This window comes from Mytilus trossulus, chromosome 6 (assembly GCF_036588685.1).
Source record: "Mytilus trossulus isolate FHL-02 chromosome 6, PNRI_Mtr1.1.1.hap1, whole genome shotgun sequence".
NCBI lineage: Eukaryota > Metazoa > Mollusca > Bivalvia > Mytilida > Mytilidae > Mytilus > Mytilus trossulus.
In genome coordinates this window covers 61,191,060-61,214,031 of record NC_086378.1, presented here as the reverse complement: position 1 = coordinate 61,214,031, position 22,972 = coordinate 61,191,060, and the positions used below count along the sequence as shown (strand labels likewise).

At 33.1% G+C, this 22,972-nt stretch overlaps 1 protein-coding gene across 1 annotated transcript in view; it reads right to left on the bottom strand.

The window, feature by feature from the left end:
• LOC134722873 (macrophage mannose receptor 1-like) overlaps positions 1 to 22,972 on the bottom strand; it is a 99,480-nt gene that overhangs the window by 9,862 nt on the left and 66,646 nt on the right. The window contains exons 35-44 of the mRNA XM_063586504.1: positions 21,218 to 21,367; positions 19,837 to 19,953; positions 19,335 to 19,480; positions 17,894 to 17,993; positions 12,883 to 13,136; positions 11,980 to 12,139; positions 9,753 to 10,010; positions 5,350 to 5,523; positions 4,414 to 4,650; positions 3,303 to 3,341 (exon numbers count right to left, since the gene is read on the bottom strand). Of these exons, the coding sequence (XP_063442574.1) occupies positions 3,303 to 3,341; positions 4,414 to 4,650; positions 5,350 to 5,523; positions 9,753 to 10,010; positions 11,980 to 12,139; positions 12,883 to 13,136; positions 17,894 to 17,993; positions 19,335 to 19,480; positions 19,837 to 19,953; positions 21,218 to 21,367 (1,635 nt within the window). The remainder of the gene's footprint in view (positions 1 to 3,302; positions 3,342 to 4,413; positions 4,651 to 5,349; positions 5,524 to 9,752; positions 10,011 to 11,979; positions 12,140 to 12,882; positions 13,137 to 17,893; positions 17,994 to 19,334; positions 19,481 to 19,836; positions 19,954 to 21,217; positions 21,368 to 22,972) is intronic.

Here is a 22,972-nt window from a genome sequence, read left to right as displayed (position 1 = left end):
AAGAAGCACATTTTTCTTGGTCTTCAAAATGAGAGTTTACTGTTGAATTTGATTATTATTATTGCAAAGAACTATATATACAAATGTAAATTGTATGAAAAGAAACCAAGTATTATAGAGTTATTAGCAAAAATAAGAAAATATCAGGAAAATGAACATTATATAGCAAAGAAAAATGGTACCACACCTTATTTTCAAAAATTCTGGGCCCCATTAGATTACATTTTTACTGATTAGTCACCATTACTTTTGATTCAAATCATATAAAATAAAAAATGAAACTTACAGTTCATAAAGAGCAGATCTTTACAAAGATAACATTTTTCTTTGCAATACACAAATTGATTTATGTTATGTTAATGCAAGTGCGAGAGTGTGTGTATGTGTGTGTGCTTATTTCTTTTCCACTTTTTATTATAATGTTAATATTTAAATAATATATATTCACATTAGAAGAAAAAAATGTAGTCAATTTTTTGTTGTATATATATATATATCAAACCTCTTAACACCATAGTCAGGTGGTGATGTAAAGGGATTGTAAAAGCCTGACTACTGAAAAACAAATAAAAAAAAAAAAAAAAAAGTTTCAGTGGAAAATGTTAGTAAAAATTTACAAATTTTATGAAAATTGTTAAACATTGATTATAAAGGACAATAACTTCTTAGGGGGTCAATTGACCATTTTGGTCATTTTGACTTATTTTTGAGTCTTTAATTGCTGTACATTATTTATAGATTATCGTTGATCATCTCAACAAGATTGATTTTCTCGCTTGAGTGAGAAAAGCAATCGAGTTGAGATTACCAATGATAATCTGTTTATCGCTATTTTACCTATGACGACGTTGTCAATTTCAATGTCAATTTCGTTAGCAACGCCACGTGGTCTTAGTTTCTAGTGATAATTTTTCCATCTCAAGCGAGAAGCATGATATGAAAATTATCACAAAAAAGATCAAATGCTGTTTACAGTTTATCTCTATCTATAATAATATTCAAGATAATAACCCAAAACAGCAAAATTTCCTTAAAATTACCAATTTAGGGGCAGCAACCTAACAACGAGTTGTCCGATTCATCTAAAAATGTCAGGGCAGATAGATTTTGACCAGATAAACAATTTTACCCCTTGTCAGATTTGCTCTAAATGCTTTGGTTTTCGAGTTATAAGCCAAAAACTGCATTTTACCCCCATGTTCTATTTTTAGCCGTAGTGGCCATCTTGGTTGGTTTGCCCTGTCACAAAACACAATTTTTAAACTAGATAGCCTAATAATGATTCTGGCTATGTTTGGTAAAATTTGGCCCAGTAGTTTCAGAGAAGAAGATATTGTAAAAGTTAACTAAGATTTAGGAAAAATGGTTAAAAATTGACTATAAAGGGCAATAACTCCTAAAGTGGTCAACTGACCATTTTGGTCCAGTTGACTTATTTGTAAATCTTATTTTGCTGAACATTATTGCTGTTTACAGTTTATCTCCATCTATAATAATATTCAAGATAATAACCAAAAACAGTAAAATTTCCTTAAAATTACCAATTTAGGGGCAGCAACCCAACAATGGGTTGTATGATTCATCTAAAAATTTATGGGCAGATAGATCTTGACCTGATAAACAATTTTACCCCATGTCAGATTTGCGCTAAATGCTTTTGTTTTTGAGTTGTCAGCCAAAAACTGCATTTTACCCCTATGTTCTATTTTTAGCGATGGCAGCCATCTTGGTTGGTTGGCCGGGTCAAAAAACACAAATTTTAAACTAGATACATCAATGATGATTGTGGCCAAGTTTGGTTAAATTTGGCCCAGTAGTTTCAGGAGAAGATTTTTGTAAAAGTTAACGACAGACGACGGACGCCAAGTGATGAGAAAAGCTCACTAGGCCCTTCTATCAAGCATGGAATTCGGGAAATTGACCGTCTCCAAAAATAATAAATTCTAAAATTGAGTTATCTTCCTTTTCGTGCCAGACGACTATTGAAATGGCTATCTTTTGATCTCAGTCCTGCATTGGTTAAAAACCAATTATGACAATGATTTTATTTTGCTTTCCTCTAAATTTCCTTTTGTGACGGCATTAAAAAAGGTGACCATACCTGATGACATCACATAGAAAGAATACATCATTTTGCAGATCATTAAAAAACAAGGGGCTGTCTCAACGACAGCAAACCGGATTTATTAACATTTATTTGTGTCCTGGCAATATCACAAGAATCATTACTGATGAATGGTGAAAGTGAAAATCCTCAATATCAAAATTGACCTCCATTTTGTCATCAGTACAACTGTATCAACATATTAAAATTTGAAAAAGTTTAGATTGAATGGTTAATGAGTAAATGCAACATGAATGAAAACGCCATTTTACAATCTTTCAAGAACCTTAACTCCTGAACAGTAAAGTCAAAATCATCATTATTGAACTTGACCTCCATTTTGTCATAAGTAACAACATATTAAAATTTGCAAAGCTTTGGTAGAACAGTCCATGCGTAAATGCACAGACACGACTGGAAACTCCATTTTTCAATCTTTTAAGAACCATAACTCCTGAATGGTAAAAGTCAAAATCGTCATTATTAAACTTGACCTCTATTATGTCATCAGTAACAACATATAAAAATTTGAAAAGCTTTGGTTGAATGGTTCATGAGAAAATGCACGGACACGACTGGAAACACCATTTTTCAAATGGACACGACTGGAAACACCATTTTTCAATCTTTAAAGAACCAGAACTCCTGAACCGTAAAAGTCAAAATCGTCATTATTGAACTTGACCTCCATTTTGTCATCAGTAACAACATTTTGAAATTTGGGAAGCTTTGGTAGAACAGTTCATGCGTAAATGCACAGACACGACTGGAAACTCCATTTTTTAATCTTTCAAGAACCATAACTCCTGAACGGTAAATGTCAAAATCGCTTTGGTTAAACGGTTCATGAGTTAATGCACGGACAACATTTGATTGCCGCGTGCCCGACCGCCCGCCCGCCATACATCCCCAAATCAATAACCGACTTTTTTGTCACAAAAATCCGGTTAAAAAGGATCAAGTTTGCCTGCATATTGTTTGAAAATCATAAGAGAAACAGATTCCATCATCGAATCTTGTGTAATGTGATATTTATCCAATCTCGCCAGTTAAATTTTTATATTTAATAAAACACTTAGCAAGCCTTGAATTTTAAATTTTAAATTTAACTGTCTCCATTTGATAAAATGTATCACACATGATGCAGAGGTAGAATCAATATATATCCTGCAGTTTTAAATCAACTAAAAATTCTAACCTGCTTTTTTTGTTGTGATTGGTGGTGTTACTGCTTCATCTAAAGACAAAAGAAGAAGAAATGGTATACAAAATTAATGAGGGTCAAAAACTTTTTGTCATAAAAATAATAAAAGAATGTATGCAGCAATAAATATCTTTTGTTTATTCCAGAAACATAATTTCATCTTTTTTTTTTTTTTCTAAATTCTTTTCAAGGAGAAGGGGGGCTGTAGGGTATGTTAGGGCCTTATTTTAACCCAAATATCCAGTCATTTTTTTTTTAAATGCAAAGTGTTTGAATTTGATAAATAAACATGCAAGAAAGTGAAATAAAACAATTTTGTTGAATTTGAGCTCATAAGCATCACAACGGGTGCCACATGTGGAGCAGGATCTGGAGCACCTGAGATCACCCCTAGTTTTTGGTGGGGTTCGTGTTGTTTTATTCTTTTGTATGTTGTGTCAAGTATACTATTGTTTGTCTGTTTGTCCTTTTCATTTTTAGCCATGGCGTTGTCAGTTGTCGATTTATTAGTTTGACTGTCCCTCTGGAATCTTTCGTCCCTCTTTTTTAAACATCACATTGGTCAAAAACAGTTAATTTTGTCAAATTTAAAACAACCATTTCAACTAAGTTTAGGCATAGAAAACAAAGAGCTCACAATGCCTTGACAGGCTACAAGTGAGTTATGCTGGAGGTTTTATTAAAAAAAAAAAATTACAAGATTTTCATTGCACTATATGTTTCAGCTCATAAAATCCAATGAAATGTGCTCTTTTACTTCATGGCATTACTTGCTAATGCCTTTACTAAGTCTGGAATATGAGTTTTTTTTTCTAGTCTTTTAAAATGTAAGAGCTTTTGATTTTGAAATTAGATAAGAGATTTTCTGTTGTGAGTTTTCCATGGAAGTTTAGAATTTTATATTTTTACTTTTTTATTCAATTTGTAAAAGATGAAATTGATGGAATTTTTTGTGTTTTCATAAAAAAGAATGCTAAAAGTGTTAATTTTCAAGATTAAACATATTTTCTCTCTTGCTATTGTTGTTTGAACTTTGAATGGATTTGATTTAAAACCATAAAATACAAATTTGAAATTTAAAATGATAATAATATGTGCTCCATACCACAATAAGGTGTATCACAATACTCCCATCTTTTCTTGGCATCAGTTGTATAGCACCATGGACCAAATGGCTCATTATCTGGATTACGACAGTAGTTCTTTTGGTCAGCCAGTTTATCACTAAATTTATGTTTGTGAAAGGTTTGTGATGACCAAGCCTGACATGTTCTCCCTGTTTTGGTTTGACTAATATTTCCTCTATAATTGGCTCCTATTAGATTCATTCTACACGTTTGGCCTATGAATAAGAAAGAATTTTGTTTTCACACAATGCAATTCTTATATTTCAAAGATGGACGAACAACTTGTTTTTAGAGATACATGAAAAGAATACAATGCATTGGTAGTGGGTCTCATTTAGGTCTAAGCCTGACGCGGGATTGCCAATTTTTTGTAAGCGTGACACTTGAAAGTCAAATTATTGAGGTCTAGCGGGACCCGGGAAATGACAAAAAAAATGAGAATTGCTTATGTACATAGTGTAAATGGGATACAGGAATCTGACAAAACAGTAAGGGGGATCTGGGATCGGAACCCCCCAATTGGTACTGTTTCTCATATGTGAACTTATGATAATGCAATCCTTGTGTTTTGATTAAAGAAAATCTGGACTTCTTCAATCATACCGTTGTTTAGGAAACCATGCAGTATTGGGGTCATGATGGATTCATTCTGCTGTAGGCATATTAAGTCACTAACCTCCTATCGGACTATAAAGATTATTTGTAAGGGTTATATTGGGAAAAGAAAAAAAAAAATCACAGGGAATGTTTTAATATATGGTTGAGATTAAAATCTGAATCATTTTTATGATATTAAACAATTAATGAGGTTTTGGAATTGTTGTGAAAAAGGTCTTAAAATCAATCATTTGACCCCAGATATATAATATTACTGCCAACCTGATATCAGAGTTTCACAAGGGTAGTACACAAACCTCGGTCACTACTACAAATAAATGGTCTTTCATATCTCTGACAATTGATATCATTCCATGTCCCATCCAGGTTCATTTCTACACATTCCTCTGTCGTACTACGCCATGTTGTCGAAGGCTCACCACTAGCCCAGTTTTCAAATGTCTTTGGAGATGAATCTACCCAAGACCAGGCTAAAAATATTAATGAAACAAGTTTTAAGATAAGAAAGCATATGAAAACATCTAGACATCAACTATTTAGGTTCACCATTACTTTTCATCTAATATAGCTATATCTACACCACAAAATCTACTCTGGGTACAAAAACTAGAGGCTCTCAAGAGCCCATGTCGCTCACCTTGGTCTATGTGAATATTAAACAAAGGAAGCAGATGGATTCATGACAAAATTGTGTTTTGGTGATGGTGATGTGTTTGTACATCTTACTTTACTGAACATTCTTGCTGCTTACAATTATCTCCATCTTGGCCCAGTAGTTTCAGTGGAAAATGTTAGTAAAAATTTATAAATTTTATGAAAATTGTTAAAAATTGACTATAAGGGGCAATTACTCCTTAGGGGGTCAATTGACCATTTCGGTCAGGTTGACTTATATGTATATCTTACTTTGCTGTACATTATTGCTGTTTACAATATTCAAGACTATAATAACCAAAGACAGTAAAATTTCATTAAAATTACCAATCTAGGGGCAGCAACCCAACAACAGGTTGTCTGATTCATCTGAAAATTTCAGGGCAGATAGATCTTAACCTGATAAACAATTTTACCATGTCAGATTTGCTCTAAATGCTTTGATTTTTGAGTGATAAGCCAAAAACTGCATTTTACCACTATGTTCTATTTTAAGACATGGCCGCCATCTCGGTTGGATGGTCCGGTCACCGGACACATTTTTTAAACAAGATACCCCAAAGATGATTGTGGCCAAGTTTAGATTAATTTGGCCAGGTAGGTTCAGAGGAGAAGATTTTTGTAAAAGATTACTGAGATTTACGAAAAATGGTTAAAAATTGACTATAAAGGACAATAACTCCTTAAGGGGGCAACTGACCATTTCGGTCATGAGACTTATTTGTAAATCTTACTTTGTTCAACATTATTGCTGTTTACAGTTTATCTCTATCATAATAATATTCAAGTTAATAACCAAAAACAGTAAAATTTCCTTAAAATTACCAATTTAGGGGCAGCAACCTAACAACGGGTTGTTGGATTCATCTGAAAATTTCAGGGCAGATAGATCTTGACCTGATAAACATTTTACCCCAGTCAGATTTGCTCTAAATGGTTTGTTTTTTGTGTTATAAGCCAAAAACTGCATTTTACACCTATGTTCTATCTTTAGCCATGGCGGCCATCTTGGTTGGTTGGCCGGGTCAACAGACACATTTTTAAACTAGATGCATCAATGATTATTGTGGCCAAGTTTGGTTTAATTTGGCCCAGTAGTTTCAGAGAAGATTTTTGTAAAAGTTAACGACGACCGACAACAACAACGACAACGGACGCCAAGTGATGAGAAAAGCTCACTTGGCCTTTTAGGCCAGGTGAGCTAAAAACATGTACACCTTGAAATATTTCAAGTGCATAGTTAAAGCTGGATAATCAAATCAAAGGCAATCTAAATTTCAAACTCATAAAATTCAACTAGATTTTGCTGTTATTTTTTATTGTTCCTGCAAAAGGTACAAAAAATAAACTAGGTTGGGAAATATGTTTTAGAGCTCCCCACATATAAATGTAGTTAACTGCATTGATAGACATGGACAAAAGATATCCACTCAACATTTGTTTAAACTGTGTTCAACTGAGTAAATCGTATCAAGTGAAACCAGGGCTATGGTTAATTTTGTCATCACTGCAGACTTGGAAATAAAAATGAAATTAAAAGCCAGGTAAGTTTTTAATTTTCTGAGAAGATTTTTTGGTGTAGATTGTCAATTGTTTTTGATGGACCTTAAAATACTACATGTAAAAAATAACATTAATAAACATGCTTTTGAAAATATGGGTTAAAATATTTAAGTTAAAAAGACAAATGTGTTGTGAGGTCATTAAAATAATATTGAATCTGCAAAAAAAAAATGTAAGTGCAGAAAATATTGTGAAGGTTTTTATTCATGCAAATAATGTGACCGGGTGAGTATCCCATTATCAAGAAATGGCATTATGATATCTGATGGATTTATATGCATGCAGATTTTTCTGAAATCGCAAGAATTAATCTTGCATTGGTGTTCATTCTTAAACAAAAGCCTGAATGGACCTTTAATTTTTTGCTTAAATATTTCATCAATGATTATGGCACCCTCAACGGAGTTGGGGTGACATCTTGTTATTCTACGTTTCTTTTTTTTCTTTTTATTATTTTTATTCTTCCACACATTTTGTCCATGCTATTTCTCGGAATTGGCTAGAACAATATTGATGAAACTATGCCATAATGAAGTCCACTATATGAAATTGTGCAAACGGGGTATGGCATCATCAAGATGGCTGACGTTGCCATGGAAACTAAAAAAATGTAAAAAAAAATCCAAATTTTAAATCTTTCGTTATAAGAGGCAAAGTCTTGAAAGTTTATGTAAATGTTGGCAGTGGTGCCCCGAGGTACCAACAGTACTTGGAATTTTCAAAATGGCTGCCATTGCCATGGAAACTGGACAAAAGTTTAACATTGACCCTATGGGAAAATGCGTTTTAGCTGCATTTTCTTGAAAAATATAACAACAATTCCACGGAAATCGTAATTAGGAGTGTGTGCATATGGTCACATGCAATTGCTGTACTGCTAACATGTACTAGAATATTCTAGAATAAAAATATGTATTTTATTTAATGTGCTTTAAAGAGAAAATCGCCACCGAGAGAACGAGAAACACTCAGAGTACAAATTACTGACATTTCTGCACTTGCGTTAAAGTACATATCCGTGAATGACACACCTGCTAAAATATACACATTAGCTGAAATCAATCGATAAACATGTAATTAAATTGTACACGATAAGTTACATGTATGGTATGATACGCGAGCTATTGAAGAATAAATTGAACAGTTAATACGCCGCTCCGTCAATATATACACATGTTGTCTGTCCAAGGTCCCCTCTAAAAAGAATATTAATATGCTAAGTCCACGATAATATACTTCAGTATCACGTGACACCACCTTCCTACTTGCGCGCGTGTCTAATTTTAGATTTAAAAAGGATTCCCAAACTATGTATAGAACTGAAACGTATTCTACGGAAGAGAAAAAAAAGGGGGGGGGGGGGGGGGGGGGGGGGGTGTTGTTTAGACATGCTGATTCCGACATGTATAATAGATATGCCATTTGACTTTTGTACACTCATAATTGTTGATGCTACTGTGACAATGTGCAGTACGGGGTGCCATCGTCCGCTATTGCTTGCAATAGCAAATCTAGTTATTTTTGCTTTTCAAATTATATTATTGAATGGTTTAAAAATGCCATTTGAATGTTCTATTTTTCTGTCATATATCTTTTAAAAGCAAATAAATGCATTTTACCCATATGTTGTATTTGAGCCATAGTGGCTATCTGTCTTGATGTACAAGGAAATACAATACAAAATTATATATGATTCATTTTAAAGTTAGAAAAACATAAACAAATTGTATAAAATCCTCCTTAAAGGGTCAATTGGACAATTTTGGTCATGTGACTTATTTGTAGATCTTACTTTGCTGAACAATTTTGCTGTTTACATTTTATCTTTATTTATTATAATGATCCAAGATAACCAAAGACTGGAAAATTTCCTTAAAATTACCAGTTCATGGGCAGCAACCCAACAACATGTTGTGTGATGTATCTGAAAATTTTTAGACAGATAGATATTGACTGATGAACAGATTAGCATTAAATGCTTTAGTTTTTGACACATAAGCCAAACCCAATGTTCTATTTTTGGTCATGGCGGCCATGTTTGTTGATAGATAAAAAAATTCAGATAAAATTCATAAACTAGATTCCTAAAGGAATATTCATTCAAAGTTTAGAAGTATTAGGCACAGTAGATTCAGGAGAAGATTTTCAAATGTAAGCAATTAACATGAAGAACAAATTGTGTAAAATAAATTGTCTTTAAAGGGCAATAACTCCTTAAGGGTTGATTGACAATTTTGTTCATACAAACATTTTTTGTACTTTGCTGAACAATATTGGTATTTACAGTTCTAAAGAGCCTATGTCACTCAATGTATCAATCTCTTAATGTTAGTATAAATTATTTAATAATAGGTTAATTTAATAACTTAAACCACAAGTTTTAAAAGAAGTGAACAATTATGTCCTGTAATATAGAAGAGGATTCTACAAAAAAGTAGACCATAAATTGTACCCCCTCTTTTGTTACTTGACATTGACTTACAATAAGAATTTCTATTCAGCTTGCTTAATCCAATCCAAACCTTCAGTCTGCTTGTAGCCAATTTTTGGATCAGATTAATCAAATAATCGATTTGATCAAGGCTCTGTATGCTGGTCAATGTTAATCCTTTGTTATCACATTCTTCTTTTGCTTTGACCCATGTCAATGGATTATGTAGAATTGGATAAAAGCATCTGTCACCAAATACATAACCACCGTCCTTGCAAATGAACTGGTCTGCTTCTGTTGGTGGTGGTACTAAATGGAAAAAATAATGAATGACTTTTTCTCTATTTTGTAATTTAAATTCATTCATCCTGCAGTGTTATTTTACCCTACTTGGAAATTTCAATCTAATCAAGCATACTGTACAAGACTGAAAAATAAATACAGTGAATTTGCATGATGCCCTCCATAGTAAGATGTGAAAAATAACACCTTGATACAGTTTTCTAAGTTTTCTTGTTATTTTTATTTCTCTAAAGACTTTGTATCATCAACTTTTTTCCAAAATTGTTCAGTCTTATAGATGCTTCGATTAAATAAAACTGAAGTGATTCAATGCCATCTTATTGGAGTTATTTCCTTGTTTTTATTACTTTTAAAAGTTATATAGACCTAAAGTCTTTTGGTATGAAGTACTTGGTCCATTAGATGAAATTGAGGTCAAGGTCATATGTATTTAATTTTTTATTTTGTTAGAACCAGAAGTGACATCTTCTTTTACTGTTTTTAAAATTGAATCTTTTAGTGTCCAGGATGAGGTGGAAAGACCTTAAACTGTTCGCCTACAATTGGGTTTCCAAATTTCTTTTCCCCTGGTGTATGAGAATTATTTTTGTTACTTAGACATATCAAAATGATTTTTGAAGATTTCATTATTCACCCTGTGTGACTAGACACTTTGTCTTGCTGATTTCTCTTGGCGACTTTTTTTTCTTGTTGTTCTTATTTCTCTGTAACCATAAATGATATAGACAAAAATATTTCAACAAATTGTTTGTCTACTATTAATGATGATTTCTTTTAAGTTTAAACAAAGTGATCCAGTGACATCTTATGGGATCTACTTCCCTTTTAAAATTTAACATAGGTGATATGCTGAATAAATTCCTACACCAGATGTTATACAGACTTAAGTCTCTTCATATGAAGTTCTCAGTCCATTTGACAGAAATGACTTCAAAGTCAAAGGTCAAGGTTATATTCTTAATTTTGAATGTTGCTTGTTGTCTTTTAAATTGGAAGTAAACCTTTTTACTATCAAAATGTGTGCTGTTAGGGTGAAAATACCTTTAATTTGTTTTTGAACAATTTATTTTGGGAGATAGGAGGGAATTAAAGCTATTTAAAAAAACATTTAACAAATTATTGCTGTCAAAGTAATAATTGAAGGGAGATGGAAGACAGAAAAAAAAAGAAATGTGATTGCTCTTGACTAATAATTTATGTTTGATTCCTTAAAAAACTTTATGTGTGTAGTGTTTATAACTAAAACTTCATAATAATTACATTTTTTGAATGTAGGATCAATAAGTCATTTAGGTTACATATCTCATTTCATAGCATGCAGTTTTGTATTTCTTACATGATTTTATACAGGTATAATTTAGACAAAAATTGTTGCTTAAGCATGATGTGATGTAGTTTCGTTTTGGATAAGGACTCCCAAGAGTTCCAGAGTTTTACTTTTTACAGTTCACAAAAAAAAATATTTGTTAATTTGAGCACATGAATTCCCATCATCTGTATAAGTAAATGCAGCATTCCCTTTACCGGAGACTTTTTAATATGATTTCTGTGATTTGAGGAAAAATTCCATCCTTTAGGGAGCATGAATTATAACAAATATTGTCCCAATGTTCCATACTTTCATTTGAATGTCATTTGAGCAAGGATCTATTCTTACAAATTGAAAAATTATGTGAAACAGCTTATCTGCAGATCAGAATATCTCTAGCCCTGAAATTTAGATAATCTAAAATTTTCTTATAAACATCAATTTAAAAACTTAATTACTTATACTGTTAATATATTTTTGCTGATTTTGTGAGAGGAACAATAATTAGATTTCAAATTGCTGCAAATATATTGAACTTTTATCTTTTCTTACTCAAAAAAACATTAAGACTGCAAAATAATGAAAATTCATGAAACAAAATTGGTTTTAAATACCTTTATTTGATGTTTTGTGCTGACACTGACCTATTTGTACTGATTTACTTACTTTTATTGATTTGACACAAAGCAGGAAGTTTGGTATCACAATCTTTATCTGCCCAGAAATCTTCTCCGACAGCTATACAAGGCTTACTTGGCAAATTATCTGGATTCCAATTCGTGTAAATAACAGGCCAACCATTAATCCATTTATAAGTTATACCATCCTGAAAATCAATTGGAATTGTAGTTACACTAATTTGACAAATGATCAGAAGTTACCTATATATCAAAAACCTCCTTCTCCTTAATGAATCAAGAAACTGTAAATTTATACAATATTTCCATTACTGAAAATAAATTGGATTATAGTTTTACTAATTTGACAAATGGACAGAAGTATTCAGGACCTCCTAAATGAAAAATAAAACTGTAAATTTATAGATCTTTAACTTATTTCCATTATTGAAAACAAATTGTAGTTGGATAGGTTTGCAAAAATAAAGACTTCCCCTTTAAAATTTTAATTGTACTATTTGTAAGAGCTATTTCTTGAAATCTCAATAATAGAAGTGACATCTTGGTCAATGGTATAAAAATGTATAATAAATGCATACAAAAATTGATGATTTGACGGTACACCATGTATTTACTTATCTAATTTAATGTAAAGGTTTATCTAGAAACAAGAATGTGTCCCCAGTACATGGATGCCCCATCCGCACTATCATTTTCTATGTTCAATGGAACTTGAAAATGGGGGGAAATCTCTGATTTGGCATTAAAATTAGAAAGATCATGTGAACTTAGTCTTAAGTTGATTGGACTTCAACTTTATTAAAAACTACCTTGACCAAAAACTTTAACATTAAGCAGGACGAATGAACGGCTGAACGAAAGAAAGGACAAACAGACCCACAGACCAGAAAACATGATGCTCATAAATGGGGCCTAATTCATATCAACTAACCTTAGAATCCATATTGTTGAGGCCGATCCAAAATGGTAGTGATGACTTATTAAAAGTTAGATAACTAACAAAACTTTTCTCTGCAAGATTACGTATGGATGCTAAACTACCTCCATCTTCTTGACATTTTGACAATGAAGTATTCCAATCAGTAGTTGCTTCTAATAATTTATAACACATTTGATCATATTTTGTATATCCTGGTAGACAGAACTCTGAGTCAGATTCAGAAGTATCTATAGGAAATATTGGATCTGCAATAGAAATAAATAGAGATTCACATATTCAGTTTTTTTAGTCAATGTGCCATTCTTAGGAATCCTCAATCAAAACAACAACTGTATCAAACCTTCTCTATAGTCTGCATCCTGTTTGGCAAATTCAATTTTGGAAATTAAAACTGAAGACTATACAAGCCAATACTACACATACTTGATGTTGTTTGGGGATAAATGATGACGACAGCCGACAACTAATGTGAAAAGCTCAATTGGCCCAATTTGGCCAGGTAGGTTTAAAATAATGGAAAGCTGACAGATAGAACAAAAAAATTAAAGTTTATTAGACCTCATTCATTCTGTGTCAATTATTTAATCACAATCCAAGTTCAGAGCTGTATCAAGCCTGAATGTTGTGTCCATACTTGCCAACTGTTCGGGGTTTGACCTCTGCGGTCATATAAAGCTGCACCCTGCGAGCATCTGTTTTTTTTAATCATTAATGAAAGTGAAGTAGGTAAGTGATAATCGGCTTTTAGGAGCGAGTATGGTTCAAATTTTAATTAATAAGCGAAGAAACATTGTTGACTAATTATTCATTTGCAATTGAATAATTGATCTCATTAAGTCTGTATTAAGTTACCTTCAATTTAACCCCTTAGCAAGAGATGTGTTACGCATGAATAAGATGTGTTCAGTTACTAGAACGAAAAGAATGTCAACATAGAAAGTGAAACAAAGGTAAACCATTTGATTGACTGATTGGATCCATAAAACTCATCCTTATAGGTGAATACCATGATGTATACTGCAACTAGTTGTGTTTATTTCCTAAATATAGTAACACAGCTATACATTGTGCAATGTCAATTTTATTATGGAACACCTTTTCCACAGTTAGGGGTTCATTAAGGGATGAAAATAAGTTTGAAATTTGTGTTACAATTTAAAGAGCTATGAATTTATTTATTTAAGCTGCAGTTAAAAACAATATTAGGTCAGAACCTTGCCCTTCCACAGTTTCTCAGCCTCATACAAAAAAGTTGGTATTTTTCTGACATTGACCTAATATTGTATATTAAGAGTGGGGCGCCCATATTCGCTGGGGACACAATTTCGCAGTTTAATGATTTTGAGGTGTAAAAACTTCAAAGGATGGCTGAAATAAGACATATATAGGTAAATGATATTATATAACAAATGTGATTATTTTTTAAAACTGAGACAAAATTGCGGCACCTACTGAAAAGGACTGAAAAACGGACAACAATTTTCGGACAATTTCCTGAAGACTGACTGCTCTAAATTTCAGTTCTTAACACCTTTGAAATGTCTGCTATTCATCTATAATGAAATTGATTTGATCAATGTGTTTAAAGCTGTGGTTATTTGGTTTTAAATAGATGTGTAACAAGAGTGCACACACTGAAATGTCTCGCCTTCTTTACTAATCATTGATATTATGTTGATAGTCCTAAGTATAAAGCTTTATTAAAACTGTCACATAAACTTAACATTAATCAAGATAGCTAAACAAAGACCAACGAACCATGAAAATGAGTTCAAGGTCAGATGAACCATGCCAGACAAACATGTACAGCTAACAATGCTTCCATACAACAAGTGTAGTTGCCCTATTACTTATAGGTTAAGAAAAATAGACCAAAACACAAAAACTTAACACTGTGCAATAAACCATGAAATTGAGGCCATGGTCAAATAAAACCTGTGGTACTGACATATAGATCATAATATATTTCAATACAACAAATATAGTTGACCTTTGGCATTAATATTAGATAAAAAGACCAAAACTTAAAAACTAAACTTTGACCATTGAACCATAAAAATGAGGTCAAGGTCAGATGACATCTGCCAGCTAGACATGTACACCTTACAATCATTCCATACAACAAATATATTAGACCTATTGCATAAAGTATGAGAAAAACAGACCAAAACACAAAAACTTAACTATAACCACTGAACCATGAAAATGAGGTCAAGGTCAGATGACACCTGCCAGTTGGACATGTACACCTTACAGTCCTTCCATACACCAAATATACTAGCCCTATTGCTTATAGTATTGAAATATGGACTTGACCACCAAAACTTAACCTTGTTCACTGATCCATGAAATGAGGTCGAGGTCAAGTGAAAACTGCCTGACGGGCATGAGGACCCTGCAAGGTACGCACATACCAAATATAGTTATCCTATTACTTATAATAAGAGAGAATTCAACATTACAAAAATTCTGAACTTTTTTTTCAAGTGGTCACTGAACCATGAAAATGAGGTCAAGGACATTAGACATGTGACTGGTGGAAACTTCGTAACATGAGGCATCTGCAAACAAAGTATCATCTTTCAGCTTCTAAAATATAAAGCTTTTAAGACGTCAGCTAACGCAGCTGTCGGATCACTATCCCTATGTTGAGCTTTCTGCAACAATAGTTGCAGGCTCGACAAAAACAGCGAATATGTATCCCCCATTGACCAAAAATCAGGAAATTTTGAACACCCTTTAATCTAACTTTTCAGATGATTCAAACAAACATGTTTTCAAGCTTAAGAATATTTTGCATTTGAAGTTATCTTTACATAGAAATATCAGTATACTTATAAAACATTTAGACCTGAACATAAACTGTAGACAACATAAAAAGATGTGGCGAAAATGAGGCCAACCTTAAAAATATGTTTGTTTGCAGTTTTCCGACTGTACCTTCAGACTAAAGGGTCGGTAGGTAGGAAAAATATTTTATTTTATCAGCCAAAATACAGTTTCAAGCAGTCACACTAAACCAAGTTTCTTGTGAAGAAGAAAAAACATTTTAAAATTTAACATAGTGTCATTATCCAATTTATGACATAAAATATGGTATAATTATTAAATACTGGAACACTTAAAACCAAGGAATGTCATTATGACTAGAACTGTTTTAAAGAAATATATTCAGACATGTATGCTTCTTGACTAGAATGTTTTCATGAGTAGAATATTTTCATCAGAAAAATGTATATATTATAGATTTATAAGACAATTATTAAAGAGTGTATTTTTAATTAAAAAAAAAATAACCATTGAATCTTCCTCAATTGAAAAAAAGGCAACTTGAAAAAAAAGTATTAAGACATCCGACTGTTTTCATACTTCAAAAAATATTTAATTATATGTGATAAGGTTATATTTTTGCCAGGCTTTAATGAAAACCAAAGAAATCTAAAGTTTGGGGTGAAATCCATAGCACCCCATTAAAAGTAAATGGTCTGTACTGAAATGTTTTTAATGCATAAAAAAATTGGCAGCATAGCTCCTAAGGGAATGTTTTAATTAAATTCACACAGGCCACACAGTTTGGTATATTTAATATTGTAAGAAAGAGAATAATTGCAATGAGTGGGGCAGCCCCCCTTATCCTAAAGGAGCATACTCATTGCAATCGAAGTTTTAATATAGAGAGTATATTTATTTTTCAAGCTAACCATTCATTTTCTCTACATCTTTGTGTAGTTAGGGTTGCTTCTTATTGATTTGGCATGATCTATATCCATTAACATTTCAAATGAGCCCTTCCTCCGTACAGGCGTGTTTACAGATATCCATGAAGATTTAAGTCACGGAGGAGTGGTTTTATCTTTGTCGTCTTCAAACGATTTGTAGAAAATATGCCATACTTCAGTTACTTAAAGCTGCTGTCGAATTATTTAACCACTGAAATTGGTTCCATAAAGTCAGACTCCACAGATTCTGAACCCGATTTGTTTGAGACAGAATGGTTATCGTGTCAGTTATGAATATCCGCTGCATCATCGTCAATGATATCATCACACATCATTACATGTGCCTGAATCTGTATACACAGTTTACTAATAAACTTTTTTGTATGTTATTTGTCTTAAAATTGACACGAGACGACAGCGTAATGTACTCCTCCGTGACTTCATGGATACCTGTAAACAATTTCCATGTGCTTTATCATTAAATGGTCACATGAACGCTTGACGGAAAGCTAAGAAAAACCGAACTTGAAATGCGTAATTGACCCAGACTTTAAATCATTTCCGGAAAGGACCCAAAGTTCCGGATCGCGTCAATAGAGGTATTAAAAAAAAATTCTTCAAATTTAAAGCAATAAAATTTTCACAGTCGGGAGGATTTTCAAGGGTCGGTCGGTAAACTGCAACAAACAATATTTTAATTTAAGCCTGAATACCCCACTCTACATTTATTTATAACCTATAATATGAAATCACACAGACTTGGAAAAATATAATTTCATGGGTTTGCTATCTATTTATACCTATGTGACTGTCAGAAGTCTTGACGGTTAATTTATAGGTGGCATCTAGACTTAAATACACCTGAAATACTAAGCCACATTATTTATGTATGTGCCTGTCCCAAGTCAGGAGCCTGTAATTCAGTGGTTTTTGTTTGTTTATGTGTTACATCGGGGCCTTTTATAGCTGACTATGCGGTATGGGCTTTGCTCATTGTTGAAGGCCATAGGGTGACCTATAGTTATTAATGTTTGTGTCATTTTGGTCTTTTGTGGATAGTAAATTGTCTCATTGGCAATTATACCACATCTTCTTTTTTATATAATATATATTATTGAGCCAAATCATAATAAACTGCTTATTTTATACTTTCATAATTTTGGCATATGTTTTTAGTATGTTATAAATAAGAGAATTTGAGTCAAATTTGTGAAGATGAATTTTTCAACTCATGCCCCTTTCAATACATCACTATACATACTTTGAACTAAGTAAAAACTTACTTTGTAACCCCTGACAGATGTAATATCTAGATTTACTGCAGGTCTCATCATTCCATTCTCCAAACTTCTCCCTATTCACAAAGAGATCAACACAATGTTCCTATAGAAAAAACAATTTTACATATCAACACATAGCTCCTTTAAAAAAGTAAAACAAAGATATAACCACAGTGCTCCTGTTAGGGGGTAGACCTTTGATCTGATAGATGACTCTTTAATTCAGTGATGCATTTGCAAGTTTTATAATTGTATTTTAAAGGGGCACTAGCTGTCAAATTCATGTTCACAGATTTTAATTGAATTCTCATATTTGATTTGTAACAATGTAAAACATTTATCCAAACTATTTAAAATAAACAATTAACAGGGCACAGACATGAAAATATGTAATTTTGTTTCGTGTGTATTTTGGTCTAGACGCCATCTTATTAACTATCTAGATAACCTCTTAAGTCATCAAATGACCATATAGGCTAGCTAGTGCCACTTTAAACATTAACCTGAAACACAATAATCTATGTAACTTTTCATAATTTGAATAAACATTTTAGTAGGTTATAAATATGAGAATTTGAGTCAAAATGTGTAAGTTTAGAATGTATTCATGAAAGTCGTTGATAGATACATACTGATAATCTTAAGAGTTATTTCCCTTAACCTAGGTCGAACTCCTTAAAAAGGTCAATTAATGTATCAACATAATGCTCTTTTATAACAGTCACCTAAAGTACTCCTATGATGAAAGTAAACAAGATCCCTTCTATTGTATTAGTTGTCAGTCAACAAAAATACTACAATAATAATGCTTGATAGTCAACAAAAATACAGGAAATAGACAAAAATTATCAACACAAGACTTCCTATAAAAGCATTAAAAGTTATATCAGTACAGAAACTATAAAAAAGACAACAAATATATCAACCCACTTTTCCTACAGAAAAGGTAAAAAAATACATAAATATAATGCTCCTTTATAGATGTCACCACAAAGCTCCTATACAGAAGTCACCAAATATATCACCACAAAGCTCCTATACAGAAGTCACCAAATATATCACCACAAAGCTCCTATACAGAAGTCACCAAATATATCACAACAAAGCTCCTATACAGAAGTCACCAAATATATCACCACAAAGCTCCTATACAGAAGTCACCAAATATATCACCACAAAGCTCCTATACAGAGGCCAACAAATATATCACCACAAAGCTCATATACAGAAGTAAACAAATATGTAACCACAACACTAGAAGTTTTTCGTTCCATGACAACAACTTCCCATTCCACACTAGGAAGTTTTTCATTTCATACAAACAGATTTCCATTCCTTCTACAATTTTTTCAATTTGTATCAATAGATTCTCACTTTACACCAGCAGATCCTTATTTCACACTTTCATTACAAATCTAGTGCTAGTAATTCCTATTTTACATACATTATACCCATTAGGCTCCTCCGAGTTCCAGTTAGTGTATGTCACTTCTGAACCATCGTCCCAGTAATACTTCCTGTAGGTATGTTCATCTGTCATACCTATCCAGACCATCTCTTCGCTATCATACAACATACTGCTTATAAACACTAAAAATAGATAATTTGATACAAGTTGGTATGAAAACTTATTTTAAGGCAGACTTCAGACAAATCAAATCATGAGTTAAAATGAAAGTAATACAGAAACCTTGTAAATAATAACAGAATTACCATGCATGTGTGTAACGTTCAAGTTCTCTATGGATTTCACTTGTAGCAATAGAAAAACATTATTCCAAAAATTAAAAAAATATAATCATCAAACTATTTTAAACATTAGTTATGATTGTATGTATGGTTAAAAGATATTACCCAACATTGTTTTTAATTTGCAATTTTAATCCTCTCTCCAAATTCACCTAAAAATAAAGCATTCAAATGATATAGATCATGTTAGGACTTACTTTGTTCTAATTGGCTCTGTATAGTGACCAAACTGTAAGTCTTCCCATAAGCTTCACAAGTTGCTTTTGCTTGGCTCCAAGTTTTCTGTGTTTTGAAAAATCCATAACATTTACTATCTGAAAAGATACAAACAAAATGATTGTCACAAGAGTGCACATGCTGTAATTTCATGTCTTCTTTACTGAGCATTGACTTTATGTTGATCGTCATCAATATAAAGCTTTATTACATAAACTTAACAAGTTCAAGAAAAAGAGGTCAAGGTTAAATTAATAAAACTGGAAATACATGTACACCTTACAGTCATTCCAAACACCAAAAATGCTTTCAATATAGCTGATCTTGAGGTTTTAACATTTGCTAAATATACCAAGGACATACAAACCATTCTTATTTTTTTCTAAATGATTTGTATGAAGTTATCCAACTTAAAGGGGACATACACATTTTGATGAATGTACAGTTTTCTTGTAGACCATATCAAATTTGACCTCTATTTTGTCATCAGTATCAACATATTAAAATTTAAAATGCTTAGGTTGAATGGTTCCTGAATAAATGCAACAACATGAATGGAAAAGCCATTTTTCAATCTTTCAAGAACCATAACTCCTGAACAGTACAAGTCAAAATCTACATTATTGAACTTGACCTCCATTTTGTCATCAGTAACAACATATTAAAAAATTGAAAAGCTTTGGTTGAACAGTTCATGAGTAAATGCACGGACACAACTGGAAAAGCCATTTTTCAATCTTTCAAGAACCATAACTCCTGAAAGGTAAAAGTCAAAATCGTCATTATTGAACTTGACCTTTTTGTTGTCAGTAACAACATATTAAAATTCTAAAAGCTTTGGTTGAACGGTTCATGAGTAAATGTATGGACAACATTTGGTTGAGAGAGAGGAGCTGAATTATATCCATGGAAATAAGATGTGCCACTACTACTACAACATCATAACAAATATCATTATCATCATCTGTTCTCTAGGCCTGGTCCAATCAGGAGTTTTAGCAAGATGTTGCTCTTGCCACGCATGGAAACAGCACATTTAAGTCACACTTTTTTATGCCATCTAGGGCAAGATGTCAATTTAACTGTCTAATGTAAACAAATTCCATTAGAGGTCAGAGCTAGCTTAATTAAACCAACAGTTAACTTTATAAATATCTTACTGAATGTAGATCTGACAAACCCTCCCAAACATCCACCTCTCACTGTAGGCATAGTAGGGGTTGGGGTTGTTGTAAAACTATCTACTCTATAAATATCTTACTGAATGTAGATCTGACAAACCCTCCCAAACATCCACCTCTCACTGAAGGCATAGTAGGGGCTGGGGTTGTTGTAAAACTATCTACTCTATAAATATCTTACTGAATGTAGATCTGACAAACCCTCCCAAACATCCACCTCTCGCTGTAGGCATAGTAGGGGCTGGGGTTGATGTAAAACTATCTGTGTCATTCTTTCTCTTGCAAATATAACCTCCTATACGTCTGTTACAGTTGAAGTCCTCCCAACGACCTGAAACAACAATTACAAAATTTACATTAAGATGTTGATAAGCATAATTTTTTTCTGCTAGACACTGTGGCCAGTGCCAGAAATACAATTAAGCCAGACCTTCAATTTGTTTATCAAATTTAGATGACTTTCTAAACTAGATATTGATACAACTAGAAGTGTGGGTGAACTTAACTAGAGCCGCTGTCGCTCACATAGCTCGATGTGCATAATCAACAACGGACTCCTAGAGCCGGTGTTGTCACATAGCTTGATGTGCATAATCCACAATGGACTCCTAGAGCCTGTGTTGCTCACATAGCTCGATGTGTCTAATCCACAATGGACTCCTAGAGCCGGTGTCGCTCACATAGCTCGATGTGTCTAATCAACAATGGACTCTCCGTCCCTCACATAGCTTGATGTGCATAATCCACAATGGACTCCTAGAGCCTGTGTCGCTCACATAGCTTGATGTGCATAATCCACAATGGACTCCTAGAGCCGGTGTCGCTTACATAGCTCGATGTGTCTAATCAACAATGGACTCTCCGTCCCTCACATAGCTTGATGTGCATAATCCACAATGGACTCCTAGAGCCGGTGTCGCTCACATAGCTCGATGTGTCTAATCCACAATGGGGTCCTAGAGCCTGTGTCGCTCACATAGCTTGATGTGCATAATCCACAATGGACTCCTAGAGCTGGTGTGGCTCACATAGCTCGATGTGTCTAATCAACAATGGACTCTCTGTCCCTCACATAGCTTGATGTGCATAATCCACAATGGACTCCTAGAGCCTGTGTCGCTCACATAGCTCGATGTTTCTAATCAACAATGGACTCTCCGTCCCTCACATAGCTTGATGTGCATAATCCACAATGGACTCCTAGAGCCGGTGTCGCTCACATAGCTCGATGTGTCTAATCAACAATGGACTCTCCATCCCTCACATAGCTTGATGTGCATAATTCACAATGGACTCCTAGAGCCGGTGTCGCTCACATAGCTCGATGTGTCTAATCAACAATGGACTCTCCTTCCCTCACATAGCTTGATGTGCATAATCCAAAATGGACTCCTAGAGCCGGTGTCGCTCACATAGCTCGATGTGTCTAATCAACAATGGACTCTCCGTCCCTCACATAGCTTGATGTACATAATCAACAATGGACTCTCCAACACTGTAGACAAGAATAGAGTTCAAGAATTTTTTTATTTATTTTTTATTTATCTTGAAATGCTGATCATTTAGTCTTTGTAGTTTCTCTATATCTTCTTAAGTTGTGACTCAAAAGCAACAGAGGATGAACAAAATCTTCACTTAAGTTCAAACACTGATATTAAGCCGGAACAAGTCTACTTCTTATATTGACAGAATTGGACTTCTATGTGGATCTTGTCTAGCTAATAAATTTTGTTAATTAAGTTTTTATTTATCTTTTATAATTTTAATCATATAAGGGAAATGCAAAACAATGTACAATCCATATTAATGGATGATTTCTCCAATAAGGAGGTGTCAGAATTTTTTTTTTTTAATAATCCAGCGATTCTGATGAGGCTTTTGCAGACAAAAGTATGTCTGGCATACAAATTGTTATCATGGTACCAATGAGTTTATT